The following is a 21,910-nucleotide window of genomic DNA, read 5'->3' as shown; positions in this document are numbered from 1 at the left end:
TACCGGGTTTGGCGCACTCCTACATGGGGGTCACCCTGATCTGTGGGTCCCACAGAATGACAACACCCAGAGCTGCATCCTTCCCCACCAAGCATATATGAGGCATGATGTTGCTTACCTGTACACTGTGGGCAGCAGGAATCCTGGGTGCGTGAGGGGTTCTGGCAGAGCAGCGGTGGGCACACCTCTGTCTCACACAGCACCCGTCCGCTGTGACAGGTGCACTGAGTACAGGAGTCAATGTTCCATGTTTCTCCTTCCACAAAGTATTCTCCTCCAGGGGCGTGGCAAATGGAGGGAGTGCTGAGCTCTGGCTTCTGCACCACAAAGTCATCTGGGGAATGACACAAAATCAGAGCACAAGACATTATTCATCTGCAATCTTTCCAACTCCTGAAAGCCTGGTGCTGTTTGCTTTCAGGGATAAAAAAGATGAACTCTGAAGAGCATCTCACTCTATTCTTATCAAGAGAATAGTGAAGAAAATATTCTATGCATGGAAACAGAAGACAATGGCAAAAGAGCTAATATTAGGATGTGAGGTTCAAGTGGTTCGAGTCCGTCAACAGTAATAAGATAATTCAATAAGATCATTAAATTACGGGGGGGGGGGCACTCCCACTCTAGAGATGAGAACAGGGGCCTCTTCTGGCATTTCTGTGAATGTGTAGGATTGTCTCGAATTCAGATCTGTCATTGACGGAATACTTGCTATGGTTCAGTTATTTCCATGCTAAGCACTTTACATGTGTTATTTCATTTATTCCTTACAGTCACCGTATTTTACGCATGAGGAAACTGAGAGCTCAGGGAGAGACAAGGGAAACTGCAACCCAAGTCTATGGTTGTTTGGATCACGGATATGTCTCCGGATTAAATAAAACTTCCAAATGATCGATGCCCTATCTGCTTTATTATTTCTGGGATCCTGAGTACTTTTATGCTTGGAAATACATCCTGCTGTCAAGCAGGCCACACCCCAATCTAAACCAGCGGCCAGCAAACTGAGGAGGAATGCTCCTGTAGAATCAACAGTCTGAAAACCCTCACCTGAGACTAAACATGTGTTTGGCAAGAACATCACCAAGAGATGTAAATGCTGGAAGGCTGGTGATAACTATCATTTCCTGCCCCAGAGGAAAGGTAGTTTTGGTCTCTCGGAGAGATGACACTGATAGAGAGGGAATTTAATGTTGACAATGTCTGAAGAGGGGCTGGGAGTTGCCCTGAAGTTTTTCTGGGGAAATGAGAAGTATGAAGACATTAACCATAGTCACGTAATCCAAATACAACAAGCACTTCCAGAAGGTGTTGACAGTGTTGAATCCCGCCAAGAAATAGTCTGGAGACATCATGGCTAGCTCATGCTTGGAGCTCGGTGGAAGTCACGCCCCATTACGGGCCCATATATGCAGAGATGCTCAGAGCTGAAATCTCCTTAAGAGTGAATTGGGGCTATGACTTTCAAAGTGGTGGTTAGTATGAGAGTCAACAATACTAATGAAATTAAGTGATGTGGGCTGATTTCCAGTTAAGGGGGTAAAAACTTCTAATACAGCTTCGTCTCAAGGGAATTACTAAAAAGGCTGGAACTTAGACCCAGGGACATATCACAGAAAACTGATATTCATCAATCCATGCTTACATTCGCAAGCAACTGTAACCAGCTTTCCAGTATAAGAACAACAGAGAGGAAGATGACTACAATGAAAACTGTGCTGAACAATGCGGTAAATGTGCATTTGTGGTTTACAGAGAAACAAAAGTCCCAAAAAGTATCAATAAATGAATATAGCAAAAGCCTCCCTTATTGCTTTCAAAAAGGGCTTGGAGAGGACTGACAATTACTGCCTTGTTCAATGCTGACATGTACGGAAGTGGTCAGAGGAAATCTGATGTGTGTGTTTGTAGGTATGCTTTCTTGCTCACCTTTTTGCCATACGATGTGCCTCAAGGCAAAACACAAGACAGGCCAGAGACATAGAGACAAAAGATAAACTCAAAGGTAGAGAGTATGGAAGACAGAAAATCTCAGAGACGGTATCATTTAGTAAATATTCATTAGAAGAGTTCAGGAGATGCTCCTGTATCCCAAGAAGAAAAACAGCTGATCTTGGAATGAAGAGGGGAGAAAAATATTCTTTAAAGCAGGAGTCCGTGAATGCAACAGCTCTGGAGTCTCTACTCAGAAGGAGCCTTATATGGCAACATGCTAAAGGTTTGTGGAAAAAATTTACCTCTACACATCCATATATATAAATGTGTTTTCATACACGTATATCCAGATGTTGACACACCCACAATAAGGTATTAACAACAACTTCACATGTGCTTACATAAGAACTTTCTATGACTCTGTAATAGAGAAGTATCTTTCTGGTTCTACTCATTTTCAGTTCTTAGGTCAATTATCTATTCTTAATGTCTTTGCATTTCTACCAATCTAGCTGTTAGAATTCTTCATTGAGGATGTTTAGCGAAGACCCAGGTACAAATCCCTCCTCTATGCATTCACATCTATAATTAAAGCAGGGGTCTTCATGCAAACACATGACTTTTCCCTCCCCAAAGAGTCAGTACAAAGTTCTATCATATTAAAGTCCTCATTTACCTTCTTATGCAGGGGCTCTAGAACTTTTCACATTTAACTAGCAAAATATGGGAAAAATGGAAAGAGTTCTGATACGGAATACTTCTAACTGAACTATAGGGAAGCAAAACAAAATAAAGAGAGTCATCTCTTCTGCATTGTAATCTGGTTTTCTACAAGGTATGGGAGCTGCCTGTCACTCTGATACTGTAGCTATTGAGCTGTGCAGAATCTCAGAGCTGAAAGGGACTTAAGTGTCCCTCTCCCTGACTCCCCGACCATGGCGAACAAGGTCAACTTCCCTCCCAGGCTAGTCTTGTTGCAAAAGGACCAGGCTTCAGGCTCCCAGCTACACCTTTTGCACAGGTGGACTCATGCACAGGGAGATACAGGACCAGGACTGACCAGAGGAAAAACAATCATACTCCAAAACCTGACAGTAGACTTAACTTTGAAACAAATCTGATACAAGATTTGAGAGACTTCATTTTTCCCAGGCCTTTCGGCAGACATACTATTTTACTCTGGGTAAGAGAGTCCATCTTTCTGTGTCTGTTTTCCAAATGAGAAACTGCCTCAGTGTGTTTTTCCCTAACTCAAAGTGGCCTGCACAGAGAGGGAAATAATAGATATAAGACTGTGTTGAGCTCTTTGGATAAAAGGTACTAGATGAGGTTTGTGGTTATAATTACTGTTATTGACAATTATAATTCAGACCCCCCTGAATTACAAATCTGTTCTGGTTTTCCAGTAACTTATCTTGATTACCATGATTATGATTTTAAGTGTTTTGGATGTGTGTTAACTCTAAATCTCTTCATTTGGCAAGAGTGCCACATGTCTACTAATTTAAAAAAGAACAATAGCCACAGACTTCAACAAGTTTCTCCCTCTCAAACATTACTTTATATGTGATACGGTTTTATGGGATAAAACTAGCACCAATCCCCTCAAATTAATGAGGACATTCAGACTTAATATGCTATCAATAAAATGGAGAGCTGGAATGTAAGTACATCAGCCCACAAACATTTACAAAAATGTAGTCCAAAGACCTTATATAACTGAGTCAATCATTCAGAAAGGAGACTTGTTTCTAGAATGTCAGAATTTTCTCTGGTCTTTGGTTCTTCACTGATAGTGCCCGGACCATTCTGTGGTGGTTGTTGACAAAAGCCACGCAGTGCTGAAAAGTGTTCCAGGGGTTGTCCCCTCCAACCTCTCCAGAGTTACAAATGTGTCTAGACCCCTGCAAGGCAGAAGTCATTTGCTTATGGAGCACACAGATGGCAGCCAGCTTTTACCTGCACATGATGGGCAGCACTGTCCAGGGTGAATGGTGGGGTTGCCACAGGCAGGCACCGGGCAGGTGATCAGGGCACACATTTCCCGTCCATTGAGACAGTAGCATTCCCGGCACCCATCATGCCAGCTCTCCTCATTTTTATGATGATGACCATCCACGGTGAGACAAGTGCCCGACAGGATGGGTGGCCCAGCTGAAGCAGAGACCTCTAGACAGACAGAACGCAGCCTGGTAAAGAAGTGGCTACTGCATAAGAGAAACAGCCTGCAGAGTCTGTACATGGACTGGACCCTGGCCACCAACAATTATGTCTACACAGGATAGTTTGTGACATGGGATATGTTCATGAAAAGAATTTAAGTCAATATGCTCTCAATTTTGAAAAAAGAGGAAAAAACCTGCAAATAGTTTCTCTCCAATTGGTAGGATGATCGCTGATTTTTTATTCCTTCTACTCTACTTTCTCATATTTTATAACAATAAACAAGCACTGACTTTATAACAAATGTTACACATATGTTGAATGTATCCAGAATAATTGCTCTAGAAGCTTCAACCAATGGGGACATCCTGGGCCCCTTGCAAATAACAGAGTTTTGTTCAGCAGAACAATTAAAACAGTGACTAGATTTTTGTTTACTCCAACCCCTTAGAAACACCATTAAGGTGGTAACTGTCCAGTTTTGAAAAATCGTAAAGCAAAGTTTAGGAATCTTTTATAGTTTAATCTGTGGATTATGCTGACAAGTACAACATACAGGGACAGGCAGCAGGGGTGGAGCTGGGGTAAGGGCAGAAACGGCGGTCAGGGCGCATGCTCAGTGGTTTCAGGAATCTCCCTGGAGAAGCCTCAAGCAGCAGGGATACCTGGGCTCTGTGCTTATTCACAGCTGTGGGCTGGCATGTGCTTATTCAGCCAAAGGCTAAATTCTCAAGGAAAACTGTTATCTGGAAATACAGGAGCTAACTTTTGAGCTATACCCACCCTCTAGAACTTTGAAATGGGGATATTTACTGTTGCAATTTTATGGATCTTACTCCTGAACAGAGAGAGGCTCTATAGAGGTTGAGATAATTGTGCTTTAGGCTAAAGTTACTGATACGAGTAAAAAGAGCTGGGAAGTGATTAATTTAGTCAACGTGCTTGTCCATCATATGCTTACTTTACATTCTATTCTAAGCTTTTACTTCATAAAAATGAAAGGAAAATGGAGTCCTGTGGGACGGTCCCACAGAGACTGACATTTGTGTCAGAATAGGCAGCAATCACTGAAACCATTTCATTTACAGGGTGTCCTTCTGTTCTTTGTTTCGGTGCCCCTGGCTGCTTTGAGGGGGAAGGGCCATGCGTACACACTTACCTCTGCACTTGCAGATAAGACAGCCGTGACTGTCCTGCTGGAAACCCAAGGGGCAGATCTTACTGCATGACAGCTCTGGACATTTCTTACAGCGGCAGATGTCACAGCCATGCTTATTCTTCCTGGGTAATTAAAATTTTGTCAGAAGTCAGAAAATCAAAAAGTCTCAAATGATGCCCAAGCACTCAGACCAAGGGTCAATAAAGTGATATTGCTATTAAACAGAATGACTTGACTTTTGCTCTCAGACTCCTGGGGTATGGGTAATTAGCACCCTGTGGCCATGACCACTACTCACTCATGACCAAGGCTGAGAGTTGCTTAAGCACTTGTGCGCTTCTAGGATGTGGCTCTCAGAATCCCAATGACAGGACTGTTGATTTAATTTGGGAGAGTGGTACACCACATTAAAAGGTGAATGTGAAACTCCATGAATAGGAAAGTGAAGGAGATTTTGTTGGTTTATCTGTTTATTCATTTGTTCATCCATCCATCCATCCATCCACCCACCCACCCACCTACCTACTGATCCATCCATCCATCTATCCCTCCCCCTCCCTCCTTTCTGGAAGTATCTGCTGCATGCATAAAGTAATCTTCAGTCAGAAGGTTACATAAAAGGGGCACCAACTGCTGCCTTCATCTTGACACTCCCACGTGGTGTCTGGCCAGGAATTCTCTTTTGGTGTGTGTCCTTAAAACATGTGTTCTAGCCAGTATAATATTCAGTTGTCCAAGGTGTCCAACTGGGTCCTCCCTGAATGTGCCGGCAGGAATACAAAGTGAAATTTACAATCATCTAAGAGATTTTTCTCCAAGATGAAGGCTGGATTTGAACAAAGCCTTGATTCTGAACTGCCATGATACTGTAGCAAGTGGTTGCAGCTACTATTGTGGTAATGCTACTTCATTTTATATTAGCAGTCAGGTTAAGAAATAATACTCTTATTGGCATCATATTCATATTTTAGGATTAAGAATGATGATGATTCATTATTTTATCTGGGGAATTTTAAGGAACAATGTTTCCAATTTAATTATCCAATGAAAATTAGAAAGAAGACCTCTCCCAAAACTAGAATTTTTAAAGGAAGAATGAAAAGGATGACTGACAGAAGATGAGAAGAGATGATGGGTCTAAGTCCCTTATAATTATTAGTACTAGGCTGGGCACAGTGGCTCACGCCTGTAATCCAGCACTTTGGAAGGCCGAGGCAGGCTGATTGCTTGAGCCAGGAGTTCCAGATCAGCCTGGCAAACATGGTGAAACCCCATCTCACCAAAAAACACAAAAATTAGCTGGGCATGGTGGCACATGCCTCTAGTCCCAGCTACTTGGGAGGCTGAGGCTGAGCTGGGAGGATTGACAGCCTGGGAGGTTGAGGCTGCAGTGAGCCATGCTTGTGCCACTGCACTACGGTCTATGTGACAGAGCAATACCGTGCCTTAAAAAAAAAAAAAAAGAATTTCTAGCAGTCACATAAATATACCAAGTTGGAAAGACAGATTGAAATGAAAGACAGCAAAGGAAAAAATATAAACTAAGGTGATTTTTCTAAAGGTATCAACTTGATATAAAGGCAAATACAGGTGCTTATACAAACACTAAAGAAACAAATATGAAGTGTCTATTTCCACCCTCCCCCACTGGAATAATCTAGATTTTCATGGAGTTTGACTCAATAAGGTGTATTAGAAAACAAAAGTCATGACCCTTATCTCTAAGAAAATTCATAAAATCTAACACTAGATAAAGAAAAAAATACGAAACGCTGACTAGTTCCAAGGTGAGACACCTAGGCATGGCAGATAAGGATGCATTATATATCAAGTGAGTGGGGGTCGGTCTTCAATTGATCTTAGAGTATGTGTTAAATAAATGATCACAAACAGACCCTGGGACAGGTGTGAAGGGCTGTAGCATTTCCAACACTGGGTCCTCTCAATTCCATCTCCTAATCTCGCCAGCAGGGTCTAAAGGACTCTGCTATGGGAAAGTCTCACACAACAGGCACAAAGGGTGTGTCTGGCCCACCTCTATAAAATATAAGAGTTAAATCTGACTCTTTTCTTTGCAGATACCACCATTTCTGTGCTTTCTGAATCACCTAACAAGTATAGACATTCTGGGTTCAATACATCATAGATTAATTCACAAACAACATATAAAACAAAATGTGTAGAAACATTTCGCCAAGTTGCACTTTATAATAGCTCTTCTGAATTAAGAAATACATACAGCAATCCAAGTGGACAATACTTGTCACAGATTATGGGTCTGCACTTCTTGGGCCTTGGGCGGCACTCACACATCTCACAGTTTTGGGCATCAGTTAGGAAACCGAAGGGACAGTCCAAGGTGCAGCCTTGTTTACGTTCTGAGCACAGTTCCTCGCCTGTGAAGACACAGAGACGGCATTATTTCTTCCAAAGATGAACAGAGCAGAACACTTCGATGCTAAAATACCGTCCCCGAATCCTCCACTCTTGCACAGATTCCAATTTCTCAGCTCTACCATGGCCCTGGTTATCATTAAAAAGCATTGACTGTGCTATTTCATGGTTATCACATGACTCCATGTTTTGGTGGTAATAAACAAAATAAAGTCCAACTCTGAAATGCCTAGATTTCTAAAGTGTACCCAAATCTGGTAGGCTCTGAGTGAAGAACAGGCCGATAACTATTACAATTAATGACTCAGATAATTTTTCCATGAACTTTATAAATCACTTTAAATCACTGATGACCATTTATGTTATGTGGGAATTAGAAATTTACAGTCCAATTTTCATTATATGTTTTATTTCTGTTGCAGGTCCGTAATAATGCATGTCCTTTTTTCTTTTTTTAAGACAGAATCTCTCGCTCTGTCACTCAGACTGGAGTACAGTGGCATGATCTTGGCTCACTGCAACTTCTGTCTCCTGGGTTTAAGTGATTCTCCCACCTCAGCCTCCCGAGTATGTGGGATTACAGGCATGCGCCACCACGCCCAACTGATTTTTGTATTTTTAGTAGAGATGGAGTTTCGCCTATCTCAGGTTCCCAAAGTGTTGGGATTACAGGTGTGAGTCACTGCGCCCATCCCATAACGCATGTTTTTAAATTTCCACATGATAATTACCTTTATGGGTGTTAGATGCTATCATATAATACTGCATATTGTATGTAGCATAAGGGATTTCTTACTACTCCTTTAAAAAAAGTACATCTCTTACAACATGCTAGTAATTAAAATATTCAGTGTTTTTTCTCTATGGGCTGATAAATACCCATGTATTTGGATATACTTACATAATAGGCTTTTTAGTTAACAAAATGTGTGTGTTGAAAACATACTCATATAAATGTTTAACCACTATTTGAAGTGTTCAAAGTATCCCCTAACAGCAGAATCTGGAGTGATGTTTAACTGTCCTCTGCTAGTCAGTTACACTATTTTAGAAGAACAAAAAATGAAAGTAACAATGGTGACTAGCAACATTACTGAAGTTATTAGCCTAATAGAAGTCTTCCAAAATGATTTTAAAAGGTTATATAAGGCTTACCAGAGAAAAGGGAAATAGAAATGTTTAAGGTTAAAAAAAAAAAAAGCATGCTTTATTATATAAATTAAGCACGCTGAGATCTGTGTGAATTAAATGTAGAATTTGAAAGACAATCAAATTTAAAGAAGGGAAGTTAATATGGTGATGGCCAAAGTATGGCAATGTTTGAATATTGTTCTACATGGACTGGTGAAATGGGAAGCGGAGTCTATTATTGGAATGATGAACACATTTTTATTTTATCTGGACATCCTTTAAGCATGAATACTGTAATAACACATAAGTCGCTGGGAAAAACAGAATGCATCTGTCCCCTCAAAACACACTTATAATCTAAAATTAAACCTTAACTACAATGAATAGGTGAAATGGGTCCGTGTTTTACACAAATATTTCAAGATAGCGTCTTTTGTGAATCTTAGTTGGCAATATTTGCATATTTAATTTGCTATCTTTTAAGAAGGAAAATGTGATTTATGGTATAATTTTCTACTCTGTCATTATCATAAACCTTTTATTACACATAGAAATATAACCTCCTGGGCCTGTATTACACTGCAAAGCAACTGATTACTAATTTGCATCCTTAGAAGATAAATTCTAAATGGTTCATTTAGAAATTTGTAATTATATGACTTGAAAGGTCATAAATTTTTCATTCCCCATTATTAAGGGAATGGTGAAAAAAGAAGACTTTATTAGCCATGTTTCTCTAACACAGACATCTAAATTGTGAACCCATTTTTCTGTCACAAGAAGTTTTAGGTCATGACCACAAATGGATTATGTTGGGAAACAGATGAATTAAAAACACCCTGAAAACTTCCCAGAGTCAGTCAATATCCCTTGGGATTAGATTCCTTGAAATTTTGGAGCCTGAGCACCTTGGTGCCTTTATTTTTCTGGTCCTGCAATAAAGAAGGAGTTTTTCCATAGACCTTGATCTAGAATGTGCTTCACCTTTAAAGAAAACTGTTGTGTCTCCATTCAAGTTTAAACAACGTGATAAAAACTAGTCTGTAATCTACCTCTGCTTTGCAATGGAAGGGAATTTCAAAGAAAGGCTGGTGCATTTAAATAAAAATACAGGACATTCATTAGAAGGAGACTGGCTATGCCTCCTAGAGTGGGATGCCCTAGTGCTGCCCTGAACTGGGAACATTCCCCTGCATGCTACACTCTGGCCCATCTACATGCAGCTTCCCAACAGAGGGAGCTCTAGGCCCAGGCCCTGGTATCTTTAGGCACACTGTATAGGGACTACGGTGGTATTTAGTACAGAGTGGGTATTCCACAACATTTGCTAAATAAATGCATCAGTGTTCTTGTTACCTATTCCTCCACTGTCATGAAGACTGCCATATTATCAGAGAAATGACAGCATGAAAATAACTTACTCTGATAACACTGAAATTGTCCTGAAATACCGGCACTTGCCAAAACATCTCAAAATACCATCTTCTAGTTCAGAAATAGACAACATTAAAGACTGGAAGGTAGTCTTAAATCCACATATGTCAATTATGAAGTTTTCTTAAGAGAAATGTATCATCACGGCAAACATTTAAATAAAGAGCAGACTGACTGCAGCTGGCTTGAACCTGTAATCCCAGCACTTTGGGAAGCCGAGATGGGAGAACTGCTTGAGGCCAGGAGTTTGAGACCAGCCTGTGCAACACAGTGAGACCCTGCCTCTGCCAAAAAATAAAAAATTAGCTGGGTGTGGTGGTGAGTGAATGTAATCCCAGCTACTTGGGAGGCCAAGGCAAGAGGACTACTTGAGCCCAGGAGGTTGAGGCTGCAGTGACAGCTATGACTGCACAACTGCACACTAGTCTGGGTGACAGAGCAAGAACCTGTGTCTTAAAAAAAACAAAAACAATAAAAACCATAAATAAAGAGTAGAACAGAGATTAGAAAAACAGTATTCATAGAAGGGTAGGTGTTTGTTTGTTTGTAAAGCTTCAGTACATCACTTGAGGCAACCATGGAGAAAAAGGTGGCTTTATGTTCATAATTTTTCAGCATTATGACTTTACTGTGATCTAAAACTGCTTTCTAATCCATGGGGAGAAGTTACTATTGAAGAGAAAGTGATGAATAATGGCAAAGTACAGGGACTGTACAGCAGTGCCGGTCGATAGCAACTATGTAGTAAACACTCTGTTCATTCTGGAAAAAAAGAAATGTTTGCTCCTATGCTCAAAACGTGATGCAGCTGTGGGGGGCGCCATTCATTCTTTATTATATATAAACACAATGTAACCTCCATGGAGAACACACTGTGGATGGTGTCCCCTAGAGGAGCGCAGCAAATTTCTGCACACTCTTCGCTGTAGTACAGCAGGTCCTCAAACAGCAGTGGTTTTCTTCAACGTCATTGTGTCATAACTTAACAAGGGGAATAAAAATCAGTTCTCGGTTGGGGCCACTCTGTGTGTGGAGACTGCATGTTCTCTCCATGCTGTGTGGGATGAGCAAATGAGCATATTAGGTGAACTGGAGTGTCTACATGGTCCTAATCTGAATGTGTGTGTGTGTGTGTGTGTAGTGTGTGAGAGAGAGAGAGAGAGAGAGAGAATGTGAGAGAGAGAGTATGTGAGAGAGAGTGTGTGTGTGTGTGAGAGAGAGAGAAAGAGACTATGTGAGAGAGAGAGAGAGAGTGTGTGTGTGTGTGTGTGTCAGTGTACCCTGCAATGGGATGGTGTCCTGTCCAGGGTCGATTCCCACCTTGCAGCTTGCAGAGCTGTTGGAATGGGCTCTAGCTACCCTCAACCCTGGCCTGGAATAAACATGTTGGAAAATAAATGAGTGAATAAATACAAATTCTTATAAAATAAAAATGTGTTAAAGCAGGTGATAATCACACAAACGTACAATAAACAATGTAGGACAAAAGGGTTCAGTGAGCCTGCCACAGTGGGTATTGTACGTGTTTGAACTGCATGGCAGAAGGAGGTGCTCCTTACAATGTTTGCTTTGCAAACATTTATTCGTTGATTTAACACAGCACCACTACAACTACTATCACTCACTGATTCATTAAAAATGGGGAATCACCATCGTACTTGTTTTTTGTTAATCTTTCTTAAATGTATATATAACTCATACTTACTTTAACTTTTACTATTAGAAATGTTTTAGGTCTTTATTTAGAAGTTTGGTGATGTTTTCGTGACCAGAAATATAAGGTAGGAACTTAACTCTTGTTTATATCAATTAGCCTCTGGTAAAACTGGTTTTGTTACATGTCAATTCACAAAAGTCATAGTTTCCAAGAATTTACAGAGGATGTTAAGCGAGGACTTACTGTATTTTAAACTCTTAGATACTGGCAATTCCTACAAACCTATTATCAGTTCAGGATGGCCATGAAGTTCCCAAGACTATTAAATACAGAAATGCAACATTACAAATGGTGGTCTCAATTTTGACCCTGATAGGTGTTAGTTTAGAATTACAGTGAAATAAAACAAGGAGCCTGCCTCCCTATATTCGATGCTGCAACCTTCTTGTGATGTTTGATTCAGATACATATTTCATGAAAAATATGAAGGCTCTTTCCTCTCTGCTGACTGATGCAAAATTCTACATGCCTGCATCAGTTTCTAGAAAAAGCATTATTAACATCTAAAATTAAAGAATGTTAAAACTGGAAGAGAAGTTACAAATAATCTGATCAAGTCCACTTGATTTAAAGATGTGTACACTAAGATGCCAAAAGATTGATGGTACTTAATTCATACAGATGTCTTTCATACAGAGTTTATGTAGTAAGCGGGTATATTACGTCTATTAGCAACAGACACTGGTTAAAGAGCAATGTTGTTAAAAGCTTGTATCAATAAAGTGTTAGGTTACTAGTGGCTTTATACCATTTTTTAAAATTATTATTTATTTATTTATTTTATTTAATTTTTTTAGCTTTATATCATTTAAAATAATTTTAGTTTTAAACTTTTGTTGCTATCGTACTTTTAAAACATTTTTTATTCTAAACATGTTTTGAGGAACTGAGTCAGGGATAATGTAAACTTTCTATATGTCCTGGATGTATACTATTTTTCTTAGTGTTACAAGAATGTTATTTGTTACAGATTAAAACAGTAAAATACAATATGTTCGAATGAAAGAATTCTGCGTCGTATACTTGCCACCTACTTTTGAAGGACATGTTTCTACAGGGTTTTGATTTCAATCCTAATGTGATTGTCTACAACAGGCTAGATTATGTTGTATCTCTTTACAACATATTAACATATGACTAATATTACCAACAAATTACCAATGTAAGTCAAGGGTAAGGACTATTTTTAATCTTCTTTGTATCCCTACACAGCTTAGCATATAGTAGGCACTCAACAAATGCTAGATGAATAAAATAATGAATGAATGAACTAACAACAAATCAATGAAGACAGGAGAAATATTTGTGGGGTGCTGGCCTTGTTTTAAGAAATCTTGAAGGGCCAGGTGTGGTGGCTCACACCTGTAATCTCAGCACTTTAGGAGACCAAGGCGGGCAGATTGCTTGAGGCCAGGAGTTCATGACCTGCCTGGACAACATGGCAAAACCTTGTCTCTACAAAAAAATACAAAAAAAATGAGCTGGGTGTGGTGGCAGTGCCTATAGTCCCAGTTACTTGTGAGGCTCAGGTGGAAGAACTGATTGAGCCTGGGAGGTCAAGGCTGCAGTGAGCTGTGTTTGCACCACTGAACTCCAATCTGGGTAACAAAGCAAGACCCCGTATCAAAAAAAAAAAAAAAAAAAAAATCTAGAAACCAATGGAAACTAGTCCTAAATCCTTAAGAGAAAACTTAGGTATAAATGCTTAGGACTACTGTATGTGCAAAAGGTTTTGAGGGGATGCAGAAAAATAATGTAAGGGTGAATTTGGGACAAAATAAATACCTATATAAAGCAGCTGCAATAGAAAAAAATAATCTAATACTCCATACTTGGCTATAAGAAACTCCCTTCTCTAAAACCAAGGAGGAGAAAGATAATATTTGAGGGTTAAAATGAAATGAAAAAGTAAAAGGAAAGCTGTTGGTGTGAGTGTCCTTAGAGGGCAGGAAGAACTGGAGGCAGGGTAATGGGGCAGGAACAAAGTGGGGCGGGGACGCTGGGGCTTTCCATGTCAGCTAGCTTGGGCTGACTCAGAAAAAGATGCCATAAAATAGTTACAGTGCAGGGGAAACAACAGCCATATGCCAGCCAAAGAGTTAGCTTTGCATTCATTCATTTAGTCCTCGAAATGAGCCATTAGTTTGGTACTATTATTTGCCCTTCACATATGTGGACACAGAGTCCCAAAGAAGTAAAACAATTTGCCTTTATTACCCATGTGCAAGTCAGCATAATTTGTGGTGGACCCAAGATTCAAACCCAGGCAGTCTGACTCCAGTCACACTTTCAGCTTCTGTGCAACACAAAAGCTGCTGTGCAGAGCCTGAGAGGAGAGTTGCATACGATCATAAGAATCTGACAAAACCCAGGATCAGGAAATTTGGTTTGATTTGACTCACATCCCAAAGGTGTGGCTTCCAAAGTTGCCAAATAACTTGGATTGCTAATAGGAATGGGGGAGGTGACAGCAGAATGCTATATGTCTAGACTTCTGTACAGGACAAACTGAAAAATTCCAATTAGCATTGAAGTAAGCCTTTAGGTATACGGTGGGGCAGTGAGCGAGATGACAAGACTAACTCATGTCAAGAAGAATCCAAAATGAGATGGATATATTATTAGAATAGCAAGATCTCAAAGGGAGACCTCAGGCAAGAATGATATCCAAAGGCATCTCTGATCCTGAAGGTTTCCTTTTTATTCACTGAGCCAGTATCTGCTGAGCACCAAGTAGAGCCCTGGGAGATGGGCAGTTCTTTCTCTACTCTGGTGTGAACATAAGCCTGGGTTCTGCTGAAGGACCAAAGTTTCCTATTAAAAGAATTTACATTTGTAAGTTACACACTTTGGCTTAAAGTAGTGATCTTTCATGAGTGTTTATGCTATAGGAGACATTTTTCCTTAGGGAAGGTCTTGCATTTTAGTCATCTTTGTGGCCTTAATACCTAGTATGCTACCTAGAACGTGGCAGATGCTCTGTTTATATTAGGTGAAAAAAGGAAGGAAGGAAGAAAGACCAGCTATCTCTACAAATGGGTAAAATTTGCAAATAATAAATTTATTGATACAAAATGCAACGGTCTCCTCCTGTACGTATTTCTTCCTAAGTGTGAATGAATTGGAGGTGCACTCAGGTAGCACACACTGATGTTCCTTTTAAAATGCCAAATAAAACACTAACCTAAAGATAGGATAAATATGCATCTTCCTTATAGTCTCAACTTGCCAAATGACTATTTGCCAGTGACTATTTGCCAAGGGACATATTTTGACTTCCTTTAAAGGCAGTCGAGGGAAACTGCTTCTTTGAATATAATGATGAAAGATTCCGTGTGAAGTGACCGAAGTCTGAGATAAGCATGACCAAGTAGCCAAGATTTCACAATAGCAAAATCCAGGTGCGAGTGTAGGTGAGGTGACTGGACACAATGAAATCTGTATTTTTAGACTTTTTTAAAACTCAGAAAAAATGAATATATATGATCCCATGTTAAGAAAGACGTAGCTTTCTTAATGGAAGGGGCATTAGAAGGATTAAAATATAAACACTTCATGACAATTACTAGTTATCTTGTTCAAAAAACAAGGTTGGCCATTTGAGAAAACCTGGGCTGCCAAGGCAACTCCGTGACCTTGGCTTTCTAAAGAGAGGTATAAAAGGCAACAGGGACTCACCCTTCCCTAAAGAGAATTAGGTGTAGGAAGTCAGGACACCCCGAAATGGATAGAGCCTTATAGGAAATTTAAAGATGGCAGTAACGACAAGCTTAACAAGAGTTTTTGTTGTTGTTGGTTTTTGAAACAGGGTCTTGCTCTGTCACTCAGGCTGGAGTGCAGTGGCATAATCACAGCTAGCTGCAGCCTCGACTTCCCAAGCTCAAGAGATCTCCCCACCTTAGACTCTTGAGTAGCTGGAACTACAGGCCCTCGCTATCATGCCTGGCTAGCTTTTGTATTTGTTGTTGTTGCTGTTGTTATACAGATGGGGTTTTGCCATGTTGCCCAGGCTGGTTTCAAACTCCTGAGATCAAGCAATCCATCCACCTTAGCCTCCCAAAGTGCTGGGATTACAGGCGTGAGCCACCATGCCTGGCCAAAAAGCGTTTTATAAACTCAGTTTTAGCACTAATGCCACTGCAGATAGTGTGATGGTCACATGTAAACTGAGGAAGTAGAATGGCTTAACTCCTATTTTGTATCTTCTTCAAAAAATATTTTCATAAAAGTGACAAATGATTAATGTTAAGTGGTATGTTAAAGGCTGAGATAATTGATAAATCAGAAAGTGAGCATGTGTCTATGTTAAGTCCAAGCCTCTGAGCCATGGTAATTATACCCACAGGACCAAAGCCTGCTTATTACAGAACCACTACTATGTTTGAGAGAGATCGAAGAGAATGGAAAGAGATTTAAGAAAATAGAATGTCAATTCAAAAGGGACAAAATGTTCTAAAAACTACACAACTTGACACTCACAACTGAAAATTCTTCAGAAATCATTGTTAAATATATGATTTGTGACATTTAGAGGAATAAAGCACTGACTACCAGGAGCCAGTACAGATTCTGGAAAAACAAGCCAGGCCCCTATAACTTCAGCTCATTTTAAAAATAGGGTTTCCAGCAAAGGAATGCCCTGATGTATTTTGTAATATATTTTGACTTCAGACAAGATATGGGCCAAGTGTTTTTCAAGATTTCTTGTGGAGATATATGTTGTCAGCTAAATAACTCTACTCAAGGAGTGATCAGCTATGTTCAGCATCATTCTGCAGGTCTTTGTCCTTGGTTCTGTGCAGTTTATTTTAATTCAGTGATTTAGATAAGGACATGTAAGCTGTGCTTATTTAATATAAGCTGGGAGGCATAAAGTATAAGATCACATTGTCAAAACTTAAAAATATCCCAACTAGTTAGAAAACGGTTTAAGGCGATTAGGATAATTTATTGTTATATTTGGCTGGGTATATATTATCACTAAAAAAAAAAAAAAAAAAAAAAAAAAAAAAATCCAACATTCTATTATAGAACAGATAAGAACCACCTAACAGCAGGTGATGTAAAAAACTTCCTAGTGTTTTTAGCTACTTATAAGTTCAGTATCAGCCAATGAAGTGCAATTCAAGGAGCTAATGCAAACTTAGGCCACACAGTAGCACTGTACTCAGCAGACCAAATTTTGGAGTACCTTTTTCTTTTTGAGACAGTATCTTGTGCTGTCATCCAAGCTGGAGTACAGTAATGCGCTCTCAGCTCACTGTGACCTTTGTCCCACCAGGCTCAAGCGATCCTCCCACCTCAACCTCCTGAGTAGCTGGGACCACTGGTGCACACCACCATGCCTAGCTTTTTTTTTGTATTTTTGGTAGAGACAGGGATCTCGCCATGTCGTTCAGGCTGGTCTTGAACTCCTGAGCTCCAGTGATCTGCCCGCCTTAGCCTCCCAAAGTGCTGAAATTATAGGCGTGAGCCATCATGCCTGCCCATTTTGGAGTATCTTTTTTGTGGGCCACGTTTTATGTAAAGATAATGACATATTGTGTGTCAAAGGATGGAAAAGATCAAGAAAGTTCTAGAAACTTGTCACCCGAGGAGTGGTCAAGGGGAATGAGGATGTTTATCCTGGCAGAAGAATTAGGGGAATTGAAAATGGTTTTAACATATATGGGGGGTGTGTGTGTATGTATTATTTTATTTTTTCTGGAAGAAACGCAATATAGTCTTCTGTACTCTAAAGGGCAGGGCCTAGACACATGATTGGAATCTACATGGAGCCAGAGCTGGGGTCAACAAAGTGAAGCACAGTCTAAGGATTATGGCTGTCATATGTGGAATGTGACACTGTATGTGTGGGTGACCTCCTTGTCACTGGATGACCTGGTGAGTGTACTAAAGGGAGAGCCTTCTGGGTGGCTGGAAGGATGCACTCCAAAGTCATTCCAGGTGGCACTCCTAATGCAGCTGGACATCAAGGAAACAGAGACAAAAACCACAATAAAGAAGCAGCTCCTTTCTCCCAAATGATTATGTATTTGTTTGTGTTAAAACAACTTTTTTCCCCTTTTTTCAGGTTGTCAAGGGAATGTCTGAACAGGAGTGAAAAAGATATTCAATTACATAATATGCTTTGACAATATCATATTAGGCCTCAGAAAAAACATACAGTTTTCTGTCTACTCACTGTTTATGCACTGACAGGTCCGACAACCATTGTGATCGCGTTTGAAACCATTAATGCAGTCCTTCCCTGTCAGAGTGCAGTTTGATAACTCCCCACATGCAGGTGGATCAACTGTGATGATGGTTGGTTCTAATAATAAATAGAGAAAAAAATAATCAATGAAACATATGATTACCTTTTAGATGCTATTCAAATTTTGAAATTCCACACCATAATGTTACAAAAATCGAATCAACAATTGTCATCAAATCCTACACTTTTATGCTCTAGTAATATCTTTAACCCCTGAAACAGATATATTTGTGTTCAGATTTTTGAAAATGTGAACACTACTTCTTTGTGTTTGAGCAGTTCATGCAGTTTTTGGTACCTTCACACAATTCTTCTCTGATGGTCACCACTACTGGAAGCAGACAAGAGAGGTTAAAATGAACTCCATTTAAATTGTTAACTGCTCTTCTATTTCTTCCTGATGTTTTCCGGTTTTTTATAATAATCAGGATACAGCTGTCAACTATCAATTATCTCACTCCCATTCTGTAATACTTCCGAAATCTGTTACTATTTTTTTCCAAATTAACAAATCAGTTTTTGAGACTAGTTTAAAACACCTGGATTTCTTTTATCTTTTATGTGACACTCCCTCACTTATGACAGATGATATGATAGATAACTACACACTTATCGTCAGGGCCCAGAGACTTGTGGGAGTGGCAGAGGGAGATACACGCCTTCAGGAGAAAGAGTGGGCAGCCATGCTGGGAATAGGGCACGAAACAAAGCCAGACCAGAGGCGACGCTTTACCTTACCTGCCACATTAATGAAGAACTGCTTTGGGTAATAACAGTAACTACATATACTTTCATAAAGCATATTATGTGTTTATATAAGGTTTAAAGTGCTGTTCATAAATGCCTTCCAGCTTTACCATATTCCAGTGAGGTGGGTGCTATTATTATCCTCAATTTACAGATGAGGAAATCTAGCACACTGACTTGCCCATGGTTACAGCATTAGTTTGTGGTGGACCCAAGATTCAAGTCTAAGCAGTCTGACTCCAGTCACACTCTCAGCTTCTATGCGACACAAAATCTGCTGTAATGGTACCTGTTTCTCAACGCATCAATAAGGGACAGTTTATATAATGCCAGGTTGTGAGAACGGTGTTGCCAAAGGAAACAGAGGCACTGACCAACTTATGCAACATTTTTCAACCAAAATATACTAACGTCTTCAAAGTAAGTTGTTGCTCACAATATCTTTGTGAAAGAGCTGAGTACAGAATGTCTCTACCTACATTTTCACAGATGGAAAATATGAGGTGCTGAGGGGGTAACTGGCTTATCTAAGTTTACACAGCAACTCAGTAGCAGGCTGGGAATAGAACAGAACAGAGGTTCCTAACCTCCTGTCCATCACTCTATCCATTAGTCCACACTGTCTTCTCAAGTTTCATCTCCTGTTACCAGGGAAGAGAGATCAAAATAAGTGTTTTAGCTGCCACTGCTGAGATCAAGAGTTCTAAATTTTTATCCATCTACTAAAAGGGGACAGAGATTCAACTCTTCACAGGTAGTAGGCAATGATGAGTTACTAAACAGATGCTTAGATCAGCATTCTCCCAGTAAAAATATGTATAAAGTGAGTATAGCACATTCTCTATTCTTATTACAAAGAACAGCATCCTACTAAAATTTTTATATAAACTTTTCACTGCTATAGTTTCTAATGTCCTTCAATAACCAAGGTATTCTTTCTGATAACTGTAAACATCAAAAAGTAACTAAAGTTTAGTTATTTTAAGACGTCCTGAGTTAGACACAGTATTGCTGCTCCCCTTCATTCTCTTAAAATTTACTGCAAACATCTTCAGTTCTCAAACCTATTAGTCTTTCTTTTATCACCACTTTTATTAGCTACCCCAAATAATGATTCTATTCCAATCTTCAGTCCCAAGACTGCCAATGTTTTGTCAAAATTACTCTAACCACAAAAATGAGAGACAGCGGAAGGCAAGTGTCAGGTTTAAGTAAACCCACCACAGGTTATCCCAGTGAGAAAGGACTTCTATGTTCTGGAGTGATTAGGCCAAAGTTGAGGGAAGAATTCTGAACTCTATGCACACTGCTTTCCCAGACAGCTTGTGGGTAAAGAAGTGTCTTAAGTATATCTACGCATACCAAAATCTTCTATTCTTTACTTACATTTAAGATGTGAAATTTATGAGAAACTTTTGCCTTCAGAAAATATACTATGAAAAAGTATATATTGAAGAAGATTAAACTGACCCTGAAAAATGTGTAATCATCATAGGATAGTATGGAATTTTAGCAGCAGTGAATTTTAGGGATTTATTTAGAGAATCCATTGTCTAACTTTTACAAAGATGATCTTCTACCCCTGAATGATATTTGCTCTCAATAGTGATGTATGTGCTGTTTTTTTTTTTTTAAATATATTATGATTAACATGAGATTAAGGTTGTGATCTGTGGCTAGAAAGTGAAAGGAACAAATGGACTGGGTTGTTTGAGGATCAGAACCACAATGCTGACTTGGGCAGCCCCCTATCAGTCATAGAAGCCAACCTATCCAAATGGCTTCAACAGTTACGTACACAGTCACAGATGTACACGTAACACACATTTCTCTAGGACAGGAAATATGTTCAATGTTTTCCTAAAATATTCAGCACAACAGGTTTTGTTCACTTGAACAAATAAAATTGCAAGAAAGGGTCGTTCAGTATGTGCTGGTGTTACAATATGTGTGTTAAATATTTCAGGTAAAACAAGTCCTATGGGATACCTTCCAAGCCTCAATGCTGTAGCATGCAAGAAGCAAAAAATCATTTTGTGCCTCTAAAATTAGTATTTTCCCATTCACTTATGACCTATATTAGATGAAAGAAATGGGGAGGCATAGCCATTTCAAATTTTTACACCCTCAATATTTAACATTAAACACAGAAAAACACAACAAAATCTTTTATTCATGAAAACTTTCAATTTACTTTAGAACCATTCAATTTCCCCTCGATAGATTAGGCTGAACACAACAACAGTCATTGTGATATGTTAAATACAGCTAGAAGTCTAGGTTTTCTTAAAAAGACATTTTAACACTTGGCATTTCATTTTATTACATTTAACAAATACATCTCATTTTCCTACTCAGATACAAACTGGAACAAATTTTAAAGGTTTTTTCCGGGTGGTAACACATGTTTCTTGGGTCCTTACTGCTAATATCCTATGTCATTGGAGTAACCGTTGAGTTGTAATAAACACATTTGCAGGCAATTAGTTATCTCCTGGCATTTCAATTGAAGTCATATATTACAGTCTACTGCCTTTCATCATTCTCCCAACATTTTAGTGCTTGGTTTCCTATCATATGAGGCCATATCCAGAGTAGTTAGATTTCTGTGAGAACAACATTACAACAAAAATATGACCTGTAAGTATATAGATTATCTACCTATTTATAAATTATCTAGAAAAAAAATCTTTTATTATTGTTAAACATATTTGAGAGTTTGCTTCCAGTCCAATATATTATTATATAATATCAGAACTGGTCCTACTACTAATATCAGGGTGATTTTTTGAGAAACAAGTGACACGAAACAACTGAGATTCAATTTCTTATGCTAAATAATTAACTCTAAAGTGAGACATATTTGACACCGTCCTGAATTAAGGCATTTCAAATCAATATTATATTTATGGTTCTTAAAGAATAATGACCAAGAGCTGGTCAGATTCTTTTTTTTTTTTTTTTTTTTTTTTTT

General features: G+C 39.2%; 1 protein-coding gene across 5 annotated transcripts in view; it reads right to left on the bottom strand.

The window, feature by feature from the left end:
• The window catches only part of CRIM1 (cysteine rich transmembrane BMP regulator 1), a 197,358-nt gene that overhangs the window by 33,180 nt on the left and 142,268 nt on the right, over nucleotides 1-21,910 (bottom strand). For all 5 annotated transcript variants that reach the window (XM_017871276.1, XM_017871277.1, XM_017871279.1 and 2 more), the window contains 5 exons: nucleotides 18,118-18,246; nucleotides 7,497-7,653; nucleotides 5,258-5,379; nucleotides 3,895-4,104; nucleotides 119-334 (listed from right to left, as the gene is read on the bottom strand). In XM_017871276.1, coding sequence (XP_017726765.1) covers nucleotides 119-334; nucleotides 3,895-4,104; nucleotides 5,258-5,379; nucleotides 7,497-7,653; nucleotides 18,118-18,246 — 834 coding nt within the window. The remainder of the gene's footprint in view (nucleotides 1-118; nucleotides 335-3,894; nucleotides 4,105-5,257; nucleotides 5,380-7,496; nucleotides 7,654-18,117; nucleotides 18,247-21,910) is intronic.

This window comes from Rhinopithecus bieti, unplaced genomic scaffold (assembly GCF_001698545.2).
Source record: "Rhinopithecus bieti isolate Rb0 unplaced genomic scaffold, ASM169854v2 scaffold_6547, whole genome shotgun sequence".
Classification (NCBI taxonomy): Eukaryota; Metazoa; Chordata; class Mammalia; order Primates; family Cercopithecidae; genus Rhinopithecus; species Rhinopithecus bieti.
This window is presented reverse-complemented; position numbering and strand designations above follow the sequence as displayed.